The sequence below is a fragment of the Marmota flaviventris genome, chromosome 9, assembly GCF_047511675.1.
Source record: "Marmota flaviventris isolate mMarFla1 chromosome 9, mMarFla1.hap1, whole genome shotgun sequence".
In the NCBI taxonomy this organism is placed as follows: Eukaryota; Metazoa; Chordata; class Mammalia; order Rodentia; family Sciuridae; genus Marmota; species Marmota flaviventris.
This window is the reverse complement of record NC_092506.1, coordinates 82,922,640-82,945,771: the sequence shown is the minus strand read 5'-3', so window position 1 is coordinate 82,945,771 and position 23,132 is coordinate 82,922,640. Positions and strand designations below refer to the sequence as shown.

At 36.9% G+C, this 23,132-nt stretch overlaps 1 protein-coding gene across 1 annotated transcript in view; it reads left to right on the top strand.

Annotated features, from left to right (window-relative positions):
• Maml2 (mastermind like transcriptional coactivator 2) overlaps positions 1–22,519 on the top strand; it is a 325,932-nt gene extending 303,413 nt beyond the window's left edge. Inside the window, exons 3-5 of the mRNA XM_071616641.1 lie at positions 10,820–11,023; positions 16,608–16,719; positions 18,115–22,519. Of these exons, the coding sequence (XP_071472742.1) occupies positions 10,820–11,023; positions 16,608–16,719; positions 18,115–19,130 (1,332 nt within the window). The 3' untranslated portion in view covers positions 19,131–22,519. The remainder of the gene's footprint in view (positions 1–10,819; positions 11,024–16,607; positions 16,720–18,114) is intronic.
• The last annotated feature ends 613 nt before the right edge of the window (positions 22,520–23,132 follow it).

Genomic DNA, 23,132 nt, shown 5'->3' with positions numbered 1-23,132 from the left:
ATCTAAGTTCATTTACCTTAATCACTTCAGAAGAAGAGAGTCAATTTGATCCCTCATTCTTTACCCGGAGATGGCTTAATCTATTATTTATTATAGAGGTAAAATCTTAGCATGCCATGTTGTTATATTGTATTGAGACTCAATGTAAAAATAATAGAATTATTTCATCACAGTATTATGTATTATTCACTGGATTAAATAGAAGTAGAATTCTAACTATTCTAGTACTAGAATGGAATTTAGAGATTATAATCTAAATTTCATATTTTAAACTTGGTGAAAGTTAGGCCTAAAGAGGTATGAAAGAAGACTACAGCATTAATGAGGTTCATAAGACACATGAAACAAATTCCTAGAAGAATGTCTGTGTATAAGATAAAAATAATAAAAATCTTGTGAGAGCAAATAATAGTTTAAAATAAATGCTAACTTTCCTTGAACACTTAGTCCATTTCTGCTGCTGTAGCAAAATAAAACAGAACAGATCATTTATAAGAACAGAACCCTTATTTCTCCTAGTTCTGGAGCCTGAGAAGTCCAAGATCAAGGTCCCAGCCTCAGTGTCTGCTGAGACCTATTTAACCATTGTCTTCTTCTCATGGTGGCATCCTAACATGGCAGAGGGTAGAAGGAAAAATAGGATGTAAATTACCCTTGAAAGACATTTTATAAGTACACTAATTCCATTCATAATTCCTCATGGCTTATCACCTGCTAAAGACCCTAACTCAATACCACCATGATGGGGGTTAAGTTTCAAAGTAAATTTTGGAGAGGGCACCATTATCAACACCATCTTATGAGCCAAAGACTGTGCCACATATTTCACCTACATGGTTTTACTTAAGCCATTCAGCAATTGTCAGAGGGAGGTCTTATTATTTAGCCCTTAATAGATAAGAAAATGAGACAAGCTTTTAAGAAGCTAGAATAAGTATATATAGATTTCATGGAGGTGAAACTCTAAAGTCAAACAACATATCGTTTTGGTTTTTTTATTCCCAAAGGAAAAAAAAACTTTGTTCTTTCCATTGCATAAGAAGCATGCTTTGGAAATCAATTCTCTCAAGTTTCTGATTTGTTCCATGTATAATTTGGCCATAATTTTGATTTAAGGAGTAATCCTCTAGGAGAGCTTTCCTTCCTTTTGAACTGTGGTGTGTCATTAATCCCTTCTTCATTCTCCATCACTACTTGTTTCCTGAATGGCCTTCACCTTTAATGAGAATGGAACATTGATAATTATCTCATCCAAAACCACACTACTTTCCAAACACTTCTATAGGAACAGACAATTTTAGAGTGTAAAACTGGTCCTTAGCATATACCCGTACTATGTTTTCTCTTTATATTGTATAAATCTTTCACTTTTTACTAATGTTTGAAATGAATGCTTTTGTAGAGAGGAGTTATAGACCCTAGAGAAAAGAATAAGTCATTAATATAAACACAATTTATAGAATGGACTCAATGAAAGATAAAATTATCATGAAATACAATTTTCCAGCCTTATTTTAATTGATGGAAGCAGTGGTAATAATGCTTAGTCACTACTAAATTCAACTGACTGAGAACATCTTTGAATAGTTACTACTTATTGGTTTAATGCTGGACTGTTGTAAACTACATCCTACCCTCAGTACATGATGATCAGAAATTATTCATTATTTATCCCTAAATACACAGATGATGTCCAGCAAATGTCAGATTCGCGTAAGCAGGGACGTTAATATTTATTCTGAGTTCATTGCATACCAAACAACACTATACTAAGTGCTTCATTTATTGTAGGCTATTTGTTCTTAGAAACCACCCCTGGAGGTATCATTATCCCCATACAATGTGGAAAAAAGCTGAGTTGGAATTTACACCCAGGTATGTCTGATCCTAGAACTCACTTTTCATTGTTGCTGCCAACCCGCTCAAATTGCTTTTAGAACAGAGGGATATTTTGCCTATTACCTTGTTTGATTAAGCCAAGTCACCTTTGATATATTTTGCATTTTAAACACATGCATGTAAAAAAAAAGACACATTTCTTAACTTTTATCTCCTCATTCTTAAAATGTGAATAATAATCAAAAGAGAATTAGTATAGAGAGTAAATCAGATAATAAATGCCAAGCCTTCAACATATGGCCTGTCACCATAACTTTCAAGAAATGATAACTATTAGGAATGGGACTCCTTCTGTGCACCTTCTTGCCTTGCAACAGATACATGGTCATTGTAGTTGTCCACTTCATGATCTCCATCGTCTTCCACTAGCCCTTCCTGAAATGTCCTTTGTGCCAAGGGCCCCTCCAAGGTGGCCACCCATTTCAAAAACATTGGCTTTAGCAACCAATTTCAACTTTGCCTCTTTTTCTTTGGTTTTCCAGTTGACTTTGAAAAGAGGCAGCATTTTCACCTCATATGCCTCAAAACAGGAAGTTCTGTCCCCCTTTTCTGCTTCTGCTGGAAAATGTGGATAGTTTCAAGCTGACGGTGCGGTATAGAGGATGTACTCCAGGGAATGCCATTTCATGACTTTCATAAACACTAACCTTTAATGAGTAGGGGTGGTGTTTTCAGCCTGAGGACTATGTATAGTCTGTAGATGTTTAGAGACTTTGTAAACTGCCTGAAATTGTTAGACAAAATCCCTAGTCATCTCTGTGTTTATGGGAATGAGAGGAGAGCAGAATCCACAGCTTGGTGATGTCCTCAGAAGGCACTGTGATGCATAGAAAGGTTTGAAACCACTGTTCCAGGGGCAGAAAGCTGAAGCCAACTTACAAAACAGAAAGTTCAGGTCTGCCACAAAAAGCCCTTCTAAAGTTGAAGAATTTCTCTTTTAAGACCAATTTCTCATTCCTTCCCCTGAGTTACCAAACTCTTGCCACTCCACCCTGACCCACTGACGTTTTGTTCCTGGCTGTTCTCCCACCCCAGTGCTGCTTCCTCACTCATGGAACTGGTCTCTGTGCCAACCCATAATAAGTGTCCACCCCAGAGGCTAAGAATAGATGCAGTGTCCTGGTGACTTGAAAATTAAGTAACATCTGAAGGATGAACTCTATAGTGACCACAAAACTCATTCTACTCATTTAACCAAACAGATTATAAACATACAATCAGAATTTCCTTGCTGAGCAAGTGAAAAAAAAAAGCCCTATTAGGTAGGAAGAAAAAAGCAGCTACTGTTCATAATGGCAAAGGACTAAGAAAAATATGAAAGCAAATACATTCTTCTGTTTTTCCATACTCCACCTTTCAGCATCTCTATTACCTGACCCCTCACTCCTACAGATCCTATTCTATCAGACAAGCTACATACAGTTCTTTCAAGCAAATTTTTTTTGTTTATTTCTCTTTAATGCATCTTCTTAGATTTGGATATATGTTCTTCACATTTCAGTGTGTATGACCTTGTGCATGTCAATTCCTTAACCTTTCTGGGTAATGTGTCATCAATACATTGAAGTTGGGTAAAGGATCTCTAAGTTGCTTTTCAGTCTCCTTTACCTATAGTAGCTGCAGGAATGGATGGCCATTGCAAACAGATCTCGTAAGTATTTCTTATTCCCAATTTGCTGGTTACTTCCAAGAATTGCTAGGTACTTTCTATAAGGTATATGTTTTTAATTTACTATGAAAGACAAAAATATCTAGCATTCCCTGGGCAATATAGCTAAATAGAACAAGGGTCAGCTAACATTTCCTGTAAAGGGCCAGATAGTAAACATCTCATGCTTTGTAAGTGATTAAGGTATCTGTCACAACTCTGTCAGCTCTGTTGTTGGAGTGTGAGACCAGCCACGGATAATATGTAAATGGGTGTGAACCTCTGTGCCCCAGTAAAATTTTATTTACCAAAAAAAGGTGGCAGGGGGATTTGGCACATCATGTCATTGTCTGCTGACCTTTGAAATAGGAGATTGGCAGACCTGGCAACCGGAGGACAGGAGTGTCTTATCCCTTCAGTCCTTCTGTTTGCAGGCTGTTTCCTGGACGGTTTCCTGATGAATTGTTTTGTTGTCATCATTATTGTTGTTGTCATTGTTGTGGTGTCAGACAAGGAATGTTCAATTATTTTAGCCACCCACAGCTACCTCACTCTCCATGCCACAAGCAAAGAAAGAAGTGAGTAGGCCTGCCAGCTTGGAGGGAAGGCAACAGTTAAGGCAGCTTGTTTCTCAGGCCAGAGATAAGTAAATGGCTTTATCAGCAGACAGCTCAGAAGATGAATAGCCTGGAGGAACAATTGAGCAGTTAGTTCCTTGAGACAGGGAAAGAAGAGGAAAAGAGGGAAAGAAAGAAGAGAGGGGAAAAAAAAAAGATTGATTGAACAGCAAACCAGTATGTGAGGTCCACTGTACAGACTTGCCCAGCTGGGTACTTTATCTTGAATTTGTTTTGCAAATTGCAGATGCCTAGCTCTGGAAGCCAAGAAAAAGAAAGGGCAGTCATCCCACGCCAAAATCTCAAATAACCCACATTATTTCATTTTTGTGGGAGGAAAAAATCATTAAATATCCAACTTCGAAATAAGTTAAAAGAAACAGACACTTTATCCAGATACCTAGAATGACACAAATATTTTTTTAAAAATTTTTAATAGTAAGAGAACAATACCTGCCCTATAACTTTGATTCCTTTGTGAAAGTTACTGTGTCACTCTTCATCCCACAAAACTGCTTTAGCAGCGAAATTGACTGAATTCAGTAAGTCCTAATGTTTCAATATACTTCAATGAAACAGTGGATGTTTTTGTTTGCTGCTTTAAGAGACGTGTAACAGCACTTCATTTTACCTTTTGGTGAAATCAGCCCTGACTGACGGATCCCTTGTATTGCCTTACAATGAAAGAAAGAGGTAATCCCAGAATTTTGTTAGTTAACATTTTTTAAAAAGATCTCACACATATTGACCATGATTTGCAGAGACATTTTGTCCAATTACAACCCAGTGGCCAGCCTCTCCTCCACTGTTTGCTACTGAGATTTACAAGATTTTCTTTATACATACCATTTCTTTAAATATTTATGCTAGAAATGTGCAATTAGATGCCAGCTGGTTAGGCTGGAGGAGTAGGATTTTTTCTTATTTTTAAAATTTCGACTTTTTTCAAAAGTTCTTCAAATTATCTTTGGTGAAATGCAATTACAGGGAGGATAAGGGTTGCCATTAAGAATTCAAATGTCCCCTAATTTTCTAGGAGGTTTAAAGATAGTTTGCAACTCATTGGGTTAAAAGTACTTCCTGTGGTGACCCATGAACAAAATGTTAAACCAACGAAGTAACAAACTTGGGAAAGGATGCTTTTGACACATTTACAATACTTTAAAACACACATGCCAAGTCATAAAATTGTTTGATTGTCTCCAGCTAAAAGGTTTAGTTATCACATAGATGATTTTCCAGATGGTCTACTAATATCTGTAACAGCATTCTGGGAAATAAATTGCCTATCATTATACAGTTACAAAACTTAAAAGTGAGCCTGGCCTGGAGGCACATGCCTGCAATCCCAACTACCCAGGAGGCTGAGGCAGGAGGATCTCAAGTTCAAGGTCAGCCTGGCCAACTTAGGAGACCCTGTCTCAAAAACAAACAAAACAAAAAGAAAAACAAACATCAAAAGCTTAGGCAAGCAGCAGCAGGCTTTTCTAGTAGTCACATACTTTGGTGCTGTGGTACATCACTGTCCACAATTCAGAGTATGACAATTTTTTTCTCCTTGGAGGTGAAAGCCTTGTAAGACCAAATTATCTTGATTTCTCTAGTACCTAACAAAATTTCTGGCACATATGTTACAGTCAGTCGATATATGTTTGTTTGTTTATTTGTTTAAGAAATGCATGGAATTCATTGTGTGCAAAGATCCGTATTTAGCATTTTCTTCATTCATATGCTATTAATAACAACAGCAAAGTGCTGAAGAGTATTTCAAATAATATACCAAGAATTTTTCTGTAATATAAGAAGCTGAATGATTAGGAATGTGATAAAAAGGACTGTTGCTTTTGAATTTGAACTAGACTAGATAGACGGACAGGTTGACAATAGACAAGTTGGCGGATAGGATAGATGGATAGATGGGCAAGTGGATGAATGGACAGAGAGAGGCTTTGTCTACTGTCTGTATGGAGTTTGAATCCATAGTTATTTAGAATGTAGTGACTCCATCAAGAATATCCAGGTTCTTCTTAAATGGTAGACTAGGATGGAGATTTTTTTAAAAAATATGTACATGAATTTATTATGAGATCTTCATTACTGATTTGGGATAATTTTAAATATTTTCAGAATGAAAGAGCATAAATTAGGTAACTAAAAGCTAGTAGTGGTTTGAGACACAGTAGTGAGATGCTGATGAAAGGCCTACAACCTTAGAGACAGAGGATGCTCAAAATTGGACATTAGAGTAAGTGCAGGACCAACTGTGCAGAACCAGAGAAATGCTTAACTGAGATCTCCAACCCTTCTTGGTTGGGATGGCATTTGGAAAAATGAATTTATTCCACAAAAAGGTTCTGACTCTGAAACTCATTAAAAAATTTTGTTTGTTCCAGATTCATGAAAAGTCATGTTGGTCTGTTTGCTGCTTTATTCTCAAGGCCTAGAAGAATGCATGATGCATAGTAAATGCTCAACAAACATTAGATGAGTGAATGAATGAATAAAAGTAGAGAGAAGTTAAGAATTCTGAAGACAGGTTGATTATTAGTAGAATATAGATGTGTAATTTCATTGGTCTAGCAGTTATGGGCTGGATGAAAACAAAGATCAAGAAACTTGAACCATGTTTAAGCACTGGCATGCTACCCTATCTTAGTGACTTAAAAGGACTCTAAAAATCTCAAAATGCATGCACACTCTCTCACATTCATGTGAATCATTATAAATACATATCAAGTGTAAATTAATATTAAATCCCAGAAGAATGAGATCAAAAACCTAATTTGTAGGTAAATATTAAGTACTGCAACTTTATAGTAAAAACAGGAAAAAAAAATACACAAAATGGAACAGTCATGTGACTGTTACTTGCTGACACATCAGTATTTAACTTGAGTTTCTCTAGAAAATTGGGTTTTATTTTACATAAAAGACTACATTAATGGGAATATTATAAAGTTATCCACAATCACACACATACACTGTCATTTATAGGCTAAAGATGTGCTCTTTTTACCATGACCTTTACATGCCCTTCCAGAGAAAATGTGTTGGGGGAGAAACAGATGATTTCTGTGATCTCAAATTCTACATGACTGAGTTTAAGGCAAAGATTGAAGCTGAACATGGAAACCAGAGCCAATGCATTGGAGCATATTTTTCTTTCAAAATATTTTATGTACTAAAGTTTGCACAACATCTTGGCAATGACAGTGAGTCTGCGAAGGAGGTGTTTTGTGTTTCACAGCTAACATAAGGGCAAAAAAATGTGATAGCAGCAAAATATTACTTTAATCATGAACTGAAAGAATGTATATAGAAGAGCACAAGGTAGGGTCCATGGGCTAGAAGCCACAGATTTAAAAATCTACAAAACTCCAAAAAGAGCATATATCTCTTATTCTTTCCTTCATACCAGTGAACCTTCACCTCATCACTAGTTTTAAATTTAGAGAACCCTTGGACTCTAGGGAAAGGAGTCCTAGAATATCTTTTAGGATTGTGAAGGAGTGAAACTAAATTTAGCACAGTCCATCTGTTTAATTAGAGTGAGAAAGAGACATAGCTACATTTTCTTGGCACACGTGAAAATCTTTTTAAAATCTTAGAGAAGGGTGGTTTCCTGATCTTTCCAGAAATCATTTTGAAGTTCACCAATTTTGCCATTGAAAACTCTGTCCACCTCTTTTCCTTCTCATGGTTTTATTTTTATTTCTAAATACTTTTTTTAAACTCTAGAAAATAGAAAACTTCCTAGAATAATTGACATTCAGCAAATTTGTCACATTCATTGATGGATGCATGAGAAACTAGACTAGGTATTAGGTGATCTGGGTCTTAATCCAAAGGTACTAGTAGGTTTCATACTACCCAGTGAAAATTATTAGGCATCACTTCTTACTATCACAACTTTGGGTGAATATATATGTATGGTGTGTGGCATATCTTATCTTGCTACGTAATTTGTAAGCTATGGATCTTAACTCTAATTGCTTACATAGACTGGAGACATAATACAAATGAAGGAGTTAGCTGGCTATAATAAATATGAAGTAGAGGAGACTATGGCCAACTAGAGATCAGAAGGGCCAACCTATGTTTAAAACATGTTGGAGACTCACCAGATCACATCTGCAGTTCAAATATACCTTATAGTATAAGTATAAGCTCTTTCACAAGGACAATGGTCTCTAAAGCATTCTGTAATATAAAAAAAATACAAAAACATGTAAATAAGCAAATTATTGATAATTAAAATTGAAGTATATAAGAAGAATTTATTTAAGATTATGTGTTATTAAGTTTTATGTTCCTGACACTCTTCTAAATTTTACCTGATTTATTTTATGTCATTAATATAATTACCTTCATTTCACAGTACTTGGTAAATGTATATTGAAAAAATAATTAGATGTTTAAAAAGAGGCCAATATAACAAAGAACATAGTGTTGGAGTCCTGAGCAGTCCTATAACACAGGTAAAAGAAGCTCACCCACAAAGACAGCCCATTTTTTAACATCTCCATGTAGGAGAATGAAGGTAATTCCCTGACTCCATCAGTGGCTCATAATCATAACCTGCAACTGAACAGAGAGCTCTCTATTTCTAATAAAGCTGAAACAGACAGCTTTCAGCAGTCTGCAAGACCTGTGTCCTTTGCTTCACAAGGAAAAATCAAACAAAAACAGATTATAGCTCCTTTGTGTTGAGTAACATTAACAGTTATGAACAATTATCATTACTGAGTACTTTCTGTGTGCTAGGCATTGGATTATCAACCCTAATTCTTCCAGGAACCCCAAAGAGTTAGTACCATTACTGTTCTTATTTTACAGTTAAGGAAATGCAAGCTTACAGAGGTGAATTAACTTCTACCAGACCACACAACTAATAAATGCCACAACCAAGGAGGCCCAGTCTCCAGAGCTCATGCTGTTGTCCATTGGATGGCTGTTCAAAGAAGTCTCAAAAATCCTTTAAATTTCCCTACCTATGTTTGTCAGCCATTTTTTTTTTTAAACATGAAAGACTCTTTTCAAAGTCTTGTGTAAAACTCCAAATGATGTCATAGAAAAGAGCAGATTTCTATTCTGGTTGAAATAGAGTGTGGAAGGCCAACCCCTGCCTCATATATATTCCCTCTCAGCTTGATTTCTTCTACCACCAATCTTTACACTTCTCTGACTTGCCTCTTTCTCCCTATCACAGGCTTTGCTTCCCTCTCCTTGGTCTGCATGGACTCAAAGGCTCTACCCTCAGTCCTCCATGTATTTCCCCTTCTACTTGCCCTCCAAGACATTCAATTCAAAGATCTTCCTCTACTACCATTCTGTTAGTGATTCTCAAGAGCTGTCTTCATGTCCATATTCCTAGTGGTCTGTAGGCACACAAAATCTTTTCCAAGGGCCATGGTGGATTTAACACTAAAGAACTGACTGGTTATGGGGATATATGTATTAGAGGCTGACTCCTTCAGAGCCTCAGAAGATGTCCTCCAGAGATGGCTTTGATTATTTTGAACAAACTGGTGAGGAGGATCTCCCCACCCTGTTCCTGCTGTTTGATTTTTCTTCCCAACACATTCCCTTCCACTGTTGAACCTAAGGGTACTCAGCCCTGAGGAAAGAACAGATTGGTTGGTGCAGGCAAGCCAGGGCATCTGCATTATAATCTGATTCTCAAATGGTTATCATCAAAGTCTGGGGATCTTTGTGTTTATATAATCTAAAGTGTGCTTCCATAATTTCTCATCTTTATATACATAAGTGTATTAACCCTTACTTAGGTGACAAATTCTCAAAGGTCAGAACTATGTTTTCTAGTCTTTTTTACCCAGTAGCTCAATCCTAAACACATCATTGGGAATTCATGAGAATACTTGATGGGGTTTGGCTTTCTGCCCTGTAGGGTCCTGAGCTGTCAGTGCCTACGCACTGGAAAATTCTTCAAATTAGAATGGCAATTCACCAACATCCATCTTATTTGATATGCAATGTGAGTTTTTAATCAATATTTTCTTATCTTCAGTAGGTTAGGTGTTCTATTGGATAATGCTGTGAGATTACTGAGTTATTGATGAGGGAGTGAAATTAACAAGTGTCTTAGAAGTGAAATCTTTCCAGGTTTCAAAGTGTTTGAAAAACAGAAGTTCATAGGCCTTCCTGCCCTCGTGTCATAGAAAGCTGGGCAAGGAAGAATGCCGTCTGTCCAAAATGGTCATTAAATTGTTAAATACATGACTTGGAACATCATTTTGATCTCTGGATCAGCAATAATACATGCTAACTCTAGGGAAAAGGACGTACTTTTTACTCTGTGGTGTTTGTTCCTGAGAAATTGAAAGGCTTGCCATATGTTTTATAGTACTTTTTTTTTTCTTTGAGGTTCTACAAACACTTTCTGGAATGTGGAGTCTGCAGCATCAGAGTCACATGGGAGCTGATCCAGGGTCCTGATGTCATTAACCTACCTGCTTTGGTTGTTATGATATGCAGTTATGTCTACATTTCAAAAAAAATTCTCTGATCTCCAACCCATTAAGCATGGTCAATCTTTAACAGGATGAAAAATGTTTGGAATCTAAGCTTGTGATCTTTGTGCTACATTTTTCTTCTTTTAATTCACGGTAGCTTCCCCCTCCTTTCTCTTCTTTAGGATCAACACTCTGTGGTAGGCCAGAACACAGGCCCAAGTCCAAGTCCCAACCCCTGCTCAAATCCAAACACTGGAAGTGGTTACATGAACTCCCAGCAGTCACTGTTGAATCAGCAATTGATGGGAAAGAAACAGACTCTACAGAGGCAGATCATGGAGCAGAAACAGCAGCTTCTCCTCCAGCAGCAGATGCTAGTTGATGCGGTAAAATTTTTTTGCTAACTTCTAACGCACATACTTGTTGGTTCAAGAGAAGGAGGTCATTCTCTTCCATTTCTATTTGTTGCCCTTTTCTCTGTGCTGACTTCTGTAACAGCGACAGGGTGTCCTGGCTGTAAGGGAGGCTAACTATATATGTTTAAAGCATTGCAGGAAAAAAAAAAAAACTTGACTTTCCAGCTGCTGGACACTTGGAATGCACAGCACCTTGGCTCGCTCGCCCTGCCCCGCACAGGAATGCCTAGAATGACTAACATGGGCATTTGAATCAAGCAAAAGAAACCACTGTTGTTCCCCAGCCCCAAGGGGCAGAAATAGTGAATAGAATTTTAATGAACTCATATCCAAACTGATTTTAGAGATAAATGAGTTTTAAAAGCAGTTTAAAAATTCAACATGAAGTTTCAAAACTAAGATCTGGCTTTTAAAACACAGAATCTCAGAATGGAAGATGATTTTTTAAGAAAATTAAAAGTATATTTCCTATTTTTGCCCCACTTGTATGACCTTTTAAGAAAGGCAAAGTCGTGTTTCTCAAACACTACCTAAGCATAAATCCAACTTCAATATTTATCTGTTTATCCCTCTGTATCCTCAGATATAAATATAAAATATCTGATCTGATCCCTTCCTCCCTGTCAAAAACACAGCCCCATCTATAATAGTTTTCATTCTTTGCCTTCAAACTGTTTGACCAAATGAAATAAGAAAGGGACAAAATTATACATTTCCAGAATAACAGAATTAAGATAGAAAGAAAAAAGAAAAATAAGGGATGGAGATATAACTCAGCAGTTGAGTACTTGCTTAGAGTATGTGAGGCAATGAATTCAATCCCCAGCACAGCAAAAAAAGAAAAGAGAAAAAATTGCATCAAATAACTTTATATTCAAGGAGCTTTGTAGCAAGAATCAGAAATGCAGAGTGTTGTAAATACCATAATTATTCAGTAAATATTAATTTAAGCGAAGAAACAACAATAAAGAAGAAAGATCCTTTCTGCTCCCAGAAAAGCTTATAGCCCACTGGGATGTCAAATAAATAGGCCATTGGAATCCAGGGATCAAATCCTATGCTGTAAAAACTACTAGAAATGGTTTCTGAGAGGAAGTTATATCTACTGAAGGTCTGAAGGTACAGTGGGAGAAGGGACGAAGACTGGGGAGTTGTGCCAGCCCAAAGAAACAGCATATTCAAAGATCCAGAGACAATAAAGGACAATGCATAATACATTGTATAGAATGTGCACAAAGGTAGGGAAGTGATGGGCAAGAAAGCCAGAGGACAGAGCTTGATAAACCATAATTTACATTGTCTGAAAAATAATGGAGAGGATTTTAAGGACTTAAAACAAGAAGTACTATATTCAGTTTTGCATTATAGCTAAGGTATAGACATAGTAAGAGAAAATGTAATGGAGATAAAGATTAATTCAGCCTAGGAAAATTGAAGATAATCTCCCAGAGAAGATAAATTTTGACTTTGACTTAGAAAGACTGTAGCATTCTGCCAGAGAGTAGGGTCTCCCATGCCACATGGAGGGTGGACCAAGGAAGAAAAGGTAGAGCCTGGTTATATATTTGTTGTTTAAAACTACATTATGAAAGATGTAATGTATAAAGAAAAGTATAAATAATAATATTACAATCACATAAGTTTTTTAAAGAATGATAAATGGAATAAGTTGGAAGTCCAGAACATATCAGAAGAAATAATGAGAAATAAATTTATTTGATGATGAATAAGGAGTAGTAAGAAATAAATTTACATTATATGACCTTGAGTACTACCCTGATATATAAGGTATAGGAGAGCCACTGCCTGGATCACAAAGTGATTCCATTGGTTTTTTCCTACAAATTCTAGTTTTGAAAACTCCAGTCTTCCCATCTGTTTTCTTCCCTTCCTCCTTTTCTTTTATCCTTATAAACTAAAGAGCTTAGAAACAAAAGGCAGGAGAAAAGAAAATATTCCATCTAAAATTGAGTTCATTGCAACATAGGTATGCTTTTATTATTCCCATCAATACTACTAATCTGATGACATGCAGTGGTTGGATTTCTGGATTTTCATCTCTGACTCAAAGACAAGAAAGTGTGGCATACACATTCCATGAGGATCTAGTCTGGCCCTGGCCTCTCACCAAGCCCCTGTTGAGTCACACTGGGACAGGTGCAAAGGGCAGTGGCATAAGCTGTGGGAGATGCATGAGAATGAGGCTGCACTTTTTGTGATTTTTATAAACCATTCACTTTCTCTTTGTTTGAACACCATTGAGGGTGCCTATGCTTTTTAGCATATCCAGGAAGAAACAGTCTTTGATACCACTTTACATTAGCATATGCTTTGTAGTCCTTTGCAGTCAGTTGGCAAGACCAGATAGACACCTAAATTGAGACATTTTCTCATGAAAGTCTGTTACTCTCTATTCTCCCACCAATGAAGCACAAAGAAATGAGCAATTCCTGTTGCAATGAACATCATCATTACTGACACGTATTGTACACCTACTGTGTGCCAGATACCATGCTGAATTTTTACAGAATTAAAGGATTATCCTTAAAATAGGAGTATGAGGAAGGTCCTATAATTATACAGATCTCACATTTTTACAGATGAGGAGACTAAAGCAAGACAGATATGTACATGTATGAATGATTTATATCTTAGGGTTTTGGATAAAAGAAAGTGGCTTGTCCTGAGAATTAACTGATAAACTAAATTTCATATTACACGGTAGTAACTTCAGGGATGGCCTGTGAAGGATGGGAATGTCATTCTCTTGTAAAATGTAGCTATCTCCATACAGCATTAGAATCTAGGCTTCATTATCCTTCCGCCCAAAGCAAAGGCATGGCAGTTCTAGGTAATATCTGTGCACAAGGCCATTAGGTCTACCTTATTTGTGGGAAGGTAGTTTAAGGAACTCAAGTTTCAGAGAGGTGTATGTTAACCCTTTGAACAACAACAATTGAGCCCTGGGAGTAAAAGAAAGATTTTGGGGAACACATCAAAAATAAAACTAAATCCAGGTTGAAACCTAGTCTACTGTGGAAAATCAAGGGCCTAATTCCCCCTCTCTCTCTCACACACACACATGCACACACGTATGCACATATGTCCTCTCATCCTTAGTAGAAACACCTAAGTCTGTAAGAAAGATGCTTTTTGGAAAGGAGAAAAATTCAGAACGTCCTATGCTTGGCTTAAAATTCAAAACTGTCAGTTTACACAATAGTTTACAACGGGGATCCTTGCACATTGCCACATTTGGGTTGTGGAACATCTCAAGCTGTTTTTTTTTTTTTTAAACATTTAGGTTTTGGGCAAAACCAGAAAAGAGTTTCACCAACCACTTTTCCCCTTAATTTGTAAACCCGTGCTTAAATAAAATGTAATCCATATGTTTCTGATTCATTTACACTTAGCTCATCAGATTTGTGTTTTAAATGAGTTACTTGATGTCCAAAAAACACTGTCTTTCAAGTTTCCTTCTTAGAAACAAGAAATGATTTGTTGTTGTCTTAAGGCCCTTTCCCTCACTTTATAGTAGATGTTTTCTACTCAGAAGGTTTGGGATTTGAAGGGAAACTGAGAAGCCCATGGTTGAAGTGAGTTCTAATTAGGCAGAGCACATTTGGCTTCCAGTTAATTGACTCATCTATTACAAGGGTTGTTTTTTTTTTTTTCCCTATTTATTAACTTTTCTGTAATTACAGTGTTCTGTTCTACCTATGCCAATTATTTTTATCTATAAACATGGAGGTTGCTTTGGAATATATACAAAAGCTGTGAAGCAATTCCAAAAGTTTCCTGATCCATGCTAAGAAAGAAAAAAAGCAGCCCTTGAGGTCCAGAACTGAAATGACATTCAGAGCCAAGTTATTTTGTTCTCTGTTGAACATAAACAATCTTACAAAATATCAACCTCAGACAGTTACTCTGATACCATGATAAAGTGAGACAAAATAAGGCTACTTCATAATTTTGTCCAAAAACAGACACAAACAAGGTCATTGTGTGACCCACAAAATGCCACACATCTGCCTCGTTTGCTAAATAGATAAATACTTCTTTACTCAGTCATACAGTCAATGTCATTTTCTGACAGCTTTCAATCTAGAAAAAAAAAAATCCCTCTTACTTAGACCCTCCCTAAATCACCCAAAGTCCAAATCGTGTGGTGGGCTCTTTCCAACATGTGCTCCTACTGAGACACCCCCATGGTTCTCCAGGATGTATGTTCTCCCTTGCTGGAATGAAGTAACAAACCCAATAGGTTTATTCCTGGTTGTCTTTGACTGAAGGCACTGACAATCTAAATAAGTCAAGTAATATTTATATCTCTTTACCTCCTATGTTAGTCAGCTTTGACAAAGCTGTCACCAAATACCTGTCGAGAGCACTTAAAGGAGGTTCCAGAGGTTTAGTTGATAGTCGGCTGAGTCCATTGCTCTAGGGCCAAGGTGAGGCAGAACGTTTTTGCAGAAGGGTGTGGCAAAGTAGTGCTTCTCACTTTATGGCAGCCAGGAAATGGAGGGGGTGCAGCTATAGGGAAAGTGAACCCTTCTAGGACACCTCCCTAGTGACCCATTTCACCTAGTGACCCACCTACACCCATGACCCAACTGCCTACAGTTACCACTGGGTCAGTCCTTTCAAACTAGGATGGATTGATTAGGTTAGAGCTCCCATTGCCATTTTACCACCCAATATTGGTGCATTAACACAGGAGCTTTGGGGGGACACCTCAATGCAAACCATAACATGTCCCAAACTTACCTATTCTGAAGATCTATAAGTGGCTGGTTCCAGAAGAAAGAATAGAAGGGAGTTTGACAAAATTCTATGCTATTAGAATGGGGCACTGATAACCAGAATATCAAGGAATTCTTGTATTTTTATATGGTAGGAAAAAGTCTCAAGTTTTTGACTCAGGATTTGGTCTATCTTGTATACTATGTGACTATGAGCAAGTTACTTAGTCTAACAAAGCTTCCATTTTCTTTCTCTTTTTTTTTTTTTTTAGCAAGAGTAATCATACTTACCTTGGAAGATTAATTATGAGGGGTCAAAAGAGGGCATATAGTGCCTAATATTTCTTCCTCTTTTGGGTTACCAGATTTGATAAATAAAAAAACAGAATTCCATGGTGTTCAGTATTTTATCTGGCAATGCTACTCAGGTTTTCCAAACTCGTGGCACCTGAGTCATACATAGATATAAAAACATATCAGGCATGCTACGACATAAAACTAGAAATGTTGTCTCAAAACTCACTGAACTTTAGTTCTTACTGAAAACTAATTGCAAAATAAAGGAAATGAGAGTAGTTACTATACCCAAAACGCATGTTGTATGTTATGGAGAAAAAATGACATTTCCATGCAGAAAGTTTATTGAAATTGAAAAGATTTGTCTCTGAATTAGCACTACTAAATAAGGCCATACTTTATAATTTTTGACTACAAAATTGTTCCTGTATTCTTACTTTTTTCAATAGCACATAAATTTCATAAGTGAAAAAGTAATGATACAAATTAACATGTTTTCTTTTTGTGTTTTCAAGGAGAAAATGGCTCCACAAGATCAGATAAACCGACATTTGACAAGGCCACCCCCAGATTACAAAGACCAAAGAAGAAATGTTGGCAATCTGCAAACAGCTGCTCAGTATTCTGGTAAGTATTTTTTTAAAAATAGTAAAAATCATAACTGTGAAAAGAAGAAAACTGTTCAGTTTTGTTGTGACAAACAAAGGTGCAACTTATGCACTCGAGAGGGAGAAATAAAAAATGTCCACATGCTTCTGCCCTTTTCAATGCTTTATTCACTCAAATCACTCAATACAATTCCACTCTATAGGTACTTTAAAAAAATTTTTTTTTAGTCATAGTTGGACATAATACCTTTATTTTATTTGTTTATTTTTATGTGGTGCTGAGGATTGAACCCAGCTTGTCTCATATGCTAGGTGAGCGCTCTACTGCTGAGCCACAGCGCCAGACCCTCTATAGGTTCTTAATCAAGAAAATGACTATCCTTAATGCTGGGCACTCCAATAGACATAATCAATTCAAAGCAAACAATTCTAAGTTAACTCTAAGCACTGCAAATATCCTTAATCATGACAGACCTATTACAGACATTCCCTCTGCATGCTAAGCTCAAGTGCCAGATCTAAAGTCTCAAGTCTTAGACCTTAAGTCCAGCAGATGCACGCTCACTCAGACCATAGTGATCAGGTCAGGAAGCGATGGAGACTTGCCGGCTGAGGAGAGGGTCCTAAGAAGAAGTTGCTGTTCTCACCAAGGTCAAGATGAGGCTGTAGAGTTTGAGAGTGATAAGGATGATGCAGAGGATCAGGCAAATGATGAGAAGAGTTGGGATGTTAGTCTAGGTCCTCATCAGGCTCTCTGGCATGTGGGCATCAGTGTCAGCTGGTTGATTCATTTGCTCCATCATTTATGCTAAATGTTGAGGTTTCTACTCATCCTTTCAATCCCTATCAGCTGTTACCAGGTCTCTCAGTGATGTCTTTCATTCTGGGGTCAGGACATCTGGTCTGCTTGTTTCCACCCTGATCTCTTGCCTCTGCCTTTATCAGGGTGAAGGCAAATGACAATGACTTAACTCTGAGTTTTATCAGGGTTGTGGAAAGTACTTATTTTATCAAGCTATGCTCAAGGACAATATTGGAGGGCTTCATAGGCTTGGCTAGTGGGGACTGCAGTTTTATTTTAAAATGTAGTTACTTAGGCTAAGGCCTTCTTAGTTTAGGGCCATCCTTACAAGTTTTCACTATCTTCTCCTTTCCCCGCTATCTTTAAGAGAAAGCCACTCTATTTTAGTGCTCTTTCTATAATGCGTAAACTCTGAACTAAGGAGTGACTCAGGGTGATGTTTCTCCTCAAAGCTGTCTTATTCTTTTTACATAATATGTTCAATGATTATTTATCTTAAATTGTTCTTGCATTTAAAATCAGTTTCAGAGGCGGTAAGGTCTTGCAAATTGCTTATAAAGAAGGAGATAATATCCCCGTTATGAGTGGATCTAATTCTCTTCTCTTTCTTAGGTGGCTCATCGACGGTGAGTTTGAACTCTAACCAGGCTTTGACAAACCCAGTTTCAACACACACAATTTTAACTCCCAATTCCAGCCTCATGTCTACTGCTCATGGAACAAGAATGCCATCATTATCCACAGCAGTTCAGAACATTGGGATGTACGGAAATCTGCCTTGTAATCAGCCTGGCACATATAGTGTCCCTTCAGGAATGAGTCAAATGACCCAACAGAGAAATCCAAATCAACTTATAGCCAATCAAAACAACCCTCTGATGTCACGGTCATCTACCTTAGGGCCAAATAACAATAGCAATGTGGCCACTTTTGGAGCTGGATCTGTTAGCAATTCACAACAACTGAGACCAAATTTAACCCACAATATGGCAAGCATGCCAACCCAGAGAACATCCAATGTTATGATCACATCCAACACAACAGCACCAAACTGGGCCTCTCAAGAAGCAACAACCAAACAGCAGGAAGCTCTGAAGTCCACAGGAGTCCGCTTCCCTACAGGAACGCCTGCCGCCTATACTCCAAACCAGTCACTGCAGCAGGCAGTGGGCAGCCAGCAATTCTCCCAGAGGGCAGTGGCTCCTCCTAACCAGTTAACACCAGCTGTGCAAATGAGACCCATGAACCAAATGAACCAAGCATTAAATGGACAAACCATGGGTCCACTCAGGGGTCTGAATCTCAGACCCAATCAGCTAAGCACACAGATTTTGTCTAATTTGAACCAGTCAGGGACAGGGTTGAATCAGTCAAGGACAGGTATAAACCAGCCACCATCCCTGACACCCAACACTTTTCCTTCATCCAACCAAAGTTCCAGGGCTTTTCAAGGAACTGACCATGGCAGTGACTTAGCTTTTGACTTCCTCGGCCCACAGACTGATAACATGGGTCCAGCCCTCAACAGTGATGCTGATTTCATTGATTCGTTATTGAAGACAGAGCCTGGCAATGATGACTGGATGAAAGACATCAATCTTGATGAAATCTTGGGGAACAACTCCTGAAGGAGAAAGGGCAGACAGTTCACAAACTCAAAGCACTAACGGCAGAATTTTACAAGGATGCTGTAAAGGCCAAACTTTTGACTTCCACATGGATTACATGAAGATACTGTGGCTTAAAAACAGAGACTAGCTGTAGTGAACATATTGGTCCAAATTCTTTTTTGAAACCTGAAAGTAAAACATTGGGATCTCTTTTCCCCATCTGAACTCCAGGACATATTTTCCAATTTATCCAAACAGAACTGTGATGTTAATGTGTAATTAATTGTGTAAAATAGACATCCCAAGCTCTTTTTCTCCCTGAAAGAAAAGTAATAGAATTTGTAGCTTGTTTCAACCCTGTGTCACGGGGAGGTACTAGTTCCAAGCAACAAGCAACAGATTCCTTAATTTACTCTCATAGATATGTGTGGTTTAATTTTCCACTGTCTTTTCATTTAATTTTCCTAAAGCTTTCAGGATAGATTGAAATGATTTGTTTGGAGTAACTGAACGATGTTCTAGGTGAGGGAAAGCCAGAATCTAGAAAACATCCAGCTGATGATAGAATTTCTTCCCTAGATTTGGTCCTCATTTTTGCAATTCTCCCACATATTCTATACTTCAGTGGGATGTTGTATCTAGTAATGAAATAAGAATGAAGGGCTGCATAACTCGATGTTGGCTTCCACAACCATCTGAATCCATTCCCTACCAAGTTTTAGATACAAATAAGACTTGTCCTAATCATACTGAAATACTGGTGCACACCTGTCTGTATCAGATTTCATTTTTTAAAAAACCGACACTGGACTTGCCATAAGGAGATTTATTTGGCCAGAAGTAGCCTGAGGTATTATTTATTATGATTGATTCTTACTGGTTTGTTCCTGAGGTGAGTGAAATTGAGCCTGTCTTCCATACTAATTTTGATGACTAGAGAATGGTTTGTAAGAAAAGGAAGTTGGAAATAAAAACTAAGATTAGAAAGTATTGAGTTTTAATTGGAGGTAAAAGAAACAGAAGTAGCAGGTAGGGATGGGTACAAATCTACTTCATAGAGTTTGGAGGAAAGCATAATTGGAAGAGAAAACATTATTTTAATTGGGGTGAATAGCTAAATAAGATGTAGTATGTTAGTTGTGGCCTATTCATTCTTCTGTCCCTGATGTGATAATTCCTTGCCACATTCTATGGGCCCTTCATATCTAAGTTTTATCCCACAGGGCTGAGTACTATATCAAAGTTTTTATTGAGTAATTTGATCTCAGTACCCATATACAGATGAGCTAAAAGTGGGGAAGATGTGCAGATTTGGGAAGGATGCAAAATATACTAATTACAGAGGAGCAAAGGTTATTGTCAGCCTTTTAGTTATACATTCATATTTAAGTATCAAATGTACTTTAATTGAAGTCATTTAAAAACCAAGTCTTTAAATATCTGTTCAAAAAAGAACACACTTTTTTAAATGGGTCCTGCCATACTGCCCAGGCTGGCCTTGAACTTGCGATCCTCCTGCCTCATTCTCCCAAGTAGCTGGGATTACGGGTGTGCACCACCATGGCATTGAAAGAACACATTTTGAAAGTTGTGCAAAGCCCTCTCCCAGTCTTTAAAAATGTCTAGAGGCAACCTCCTTCCTTTATAGAATACCAACATCACTGGCTCAGATTTTCTGTGCTAATTTGTAAATATAAATAAATGATTTGTTTTGTAAACTTTTGTAAAGAATATTTTGGTAGAAATACTTAAAACATATACTTTGGGTTATATTTATACATATGTGAAATAAATATACTATCAAAAGGTTATATTTTATACAAAAAGTAAATTGTTACCTTTTGTATGCTAATATACAAAGTTTTGTACAATAATATGGTTTATTTTTAGCTCTACATTTAAACCATAGGTGGTCAAGTGGGAACCTTTGAAAATTATCAAGAGGCTTGTTAGACAAACTTATATTCTGAAACCTTAATAAGAAAGCATTCCAGGTTTCAATTCTTTCCTTTTTTTCTGCTCTCAAATTCTTTATTAAACCCATAGTTCTTGCGTCTTATTTGATTACTCTACTGTGCACATTGTATTTGTCCTTGTTGCATGTGGTCTACTGTGTGTTTTCTCATTTTATAAAACAGTGTTTCTCCATGCAAAAAGAAAGGAAAAATAATGTACATATGAACGCTTTTATTTCATTGCTCCTCCATGTTTCTGTATATATCTGCCAGTACTTCCCAGTTACACTCTGTGATTCAGTTTATTTTTACCCTAACATAAATAGTATGTTTTGTAGTAGCTATCAAATTTAAGATATAAAGCAATCAGAATGTTTGGATTTTCTTCTATCTTAATGTGAATTTCATAATTAATGTCTATTTATTCAGCTATTCATTAAAATACAGGATTCTTTGGAACAAATGGTGTAATCTATAGTTTCTGTTTGTTGGCAGCCTATTACCAAAGATGATGCAATTTTCCTGAAAGCTGAGATAATGACAATTTGATAGACATATTTAGTGAGAACCTTAGGATTTACAACTTAAGAGCTGTTGGAATACAATCTTCCATTTGTAGAAATACCAGACTACTTAATTGTTGGCATTGTTTATCATTTTGATATATTATACAAGCAGTAGAAGTAATTTTTCATCCTTTTTTCAAGTTCAAAGACTAGAAAGCAATTTAAGCAAATAATTCATTCTTGGTTTTGTGTTAAGCCCTGAAGATAAATAACTCTGCTCTAAATGAATGCACTAATATTACCTGCATTACTGTAACTTAACCCATAACTGTAAAGATTTCTACTTGTAAAGTAAATATTTGTATTGTATGTAATTCCATGTGTAAAAAATAGTTTTAAAAAATTCAGAGGTGGTTTTCTTGTATGAAGTCATACTTTCCATTCACCAATGATATTGTTACTACATCCCAGAAAGTTCTGAGAACTATTAATAGTAATGGATACTTACAGTCAAATTTATTCTGTAGGAAGCTTTTAGTACTAGCTAAATGCTGAGTCATGTCATTTTAATGTTCTTTAATTCACTTAGAAAGTTTGTATTAAAATTTTATCTGCACAGCACCTATTAATTACTGCCTAATTCTCAGGCATTGTGGGCATTTATCTGACTTGCTTTGTGGCATTTGGTCAGACTGGGCTGAGGGAACATAGGGCCCCCAAACCACAGCCTGCCTGAGCACCTTTACTCAGCCCTTCTTGAGAAGCAAGGAGGCTGAGAGAAATCTGGGCCTCTAGGAAAAGAAGAACCTTTCTGCATTCTCTTGCCCCACTGTTGTATATGTTGGTAGGGTTCCATTGTCCCTTTCCCTTCTGCCAAAATATGTATGCAATTCTCTGTTTTACTAGCATTATTAATGGAATAATAATAAAATTGATATTTTATATACTCCTTGTCCCAAAGAACTTGAAAGATTGGATAGCAAACACATAAAGCCAGCACCAACAAAAATAAGCATTATACACCACACATAAAGAGAAAGGAGTATGTAATTCCCAAATTATCTCTGAACCCCAATATGTAGCCAGGGAAAGAATTTGAGAAAGGTGATGGGAGAATAAATGTTAGTAAAAAAGAGAGAACAGCTCAAACTCCTTCTACACTATGGTTGCTAAAGGAAGTTCAATTTTTAATTCTTTTATCCACAATTTCCATTTTATATTTCCATAAGTGTTTTCTCAGGGTTTTTTTTAATCACTCCAAAAAAGGAGGTTTGGGGCTGAACTATCTACATTCCTTTCCAACTCTAGAACTCTGTAATATTTTTCCCCAAAATTAAGTTAAAAAGTTAACTGAAAAGACTCAACAGCATCCTGTTTAAAAATTTAAAAAGGTATTAGACACTTAATATTTCAAAAGCTTCCACTTTGTTGGTGAACTTTATTTAACAAAAATGCCATCTCCTTTAAGTTAAAACCATAAATAAGATTTGTAAGTGGTCAGAACTGGACTCCTAACAAGTAAAAAGGTAGTAATGCAGATGCCTGCTGCCTAACATCAA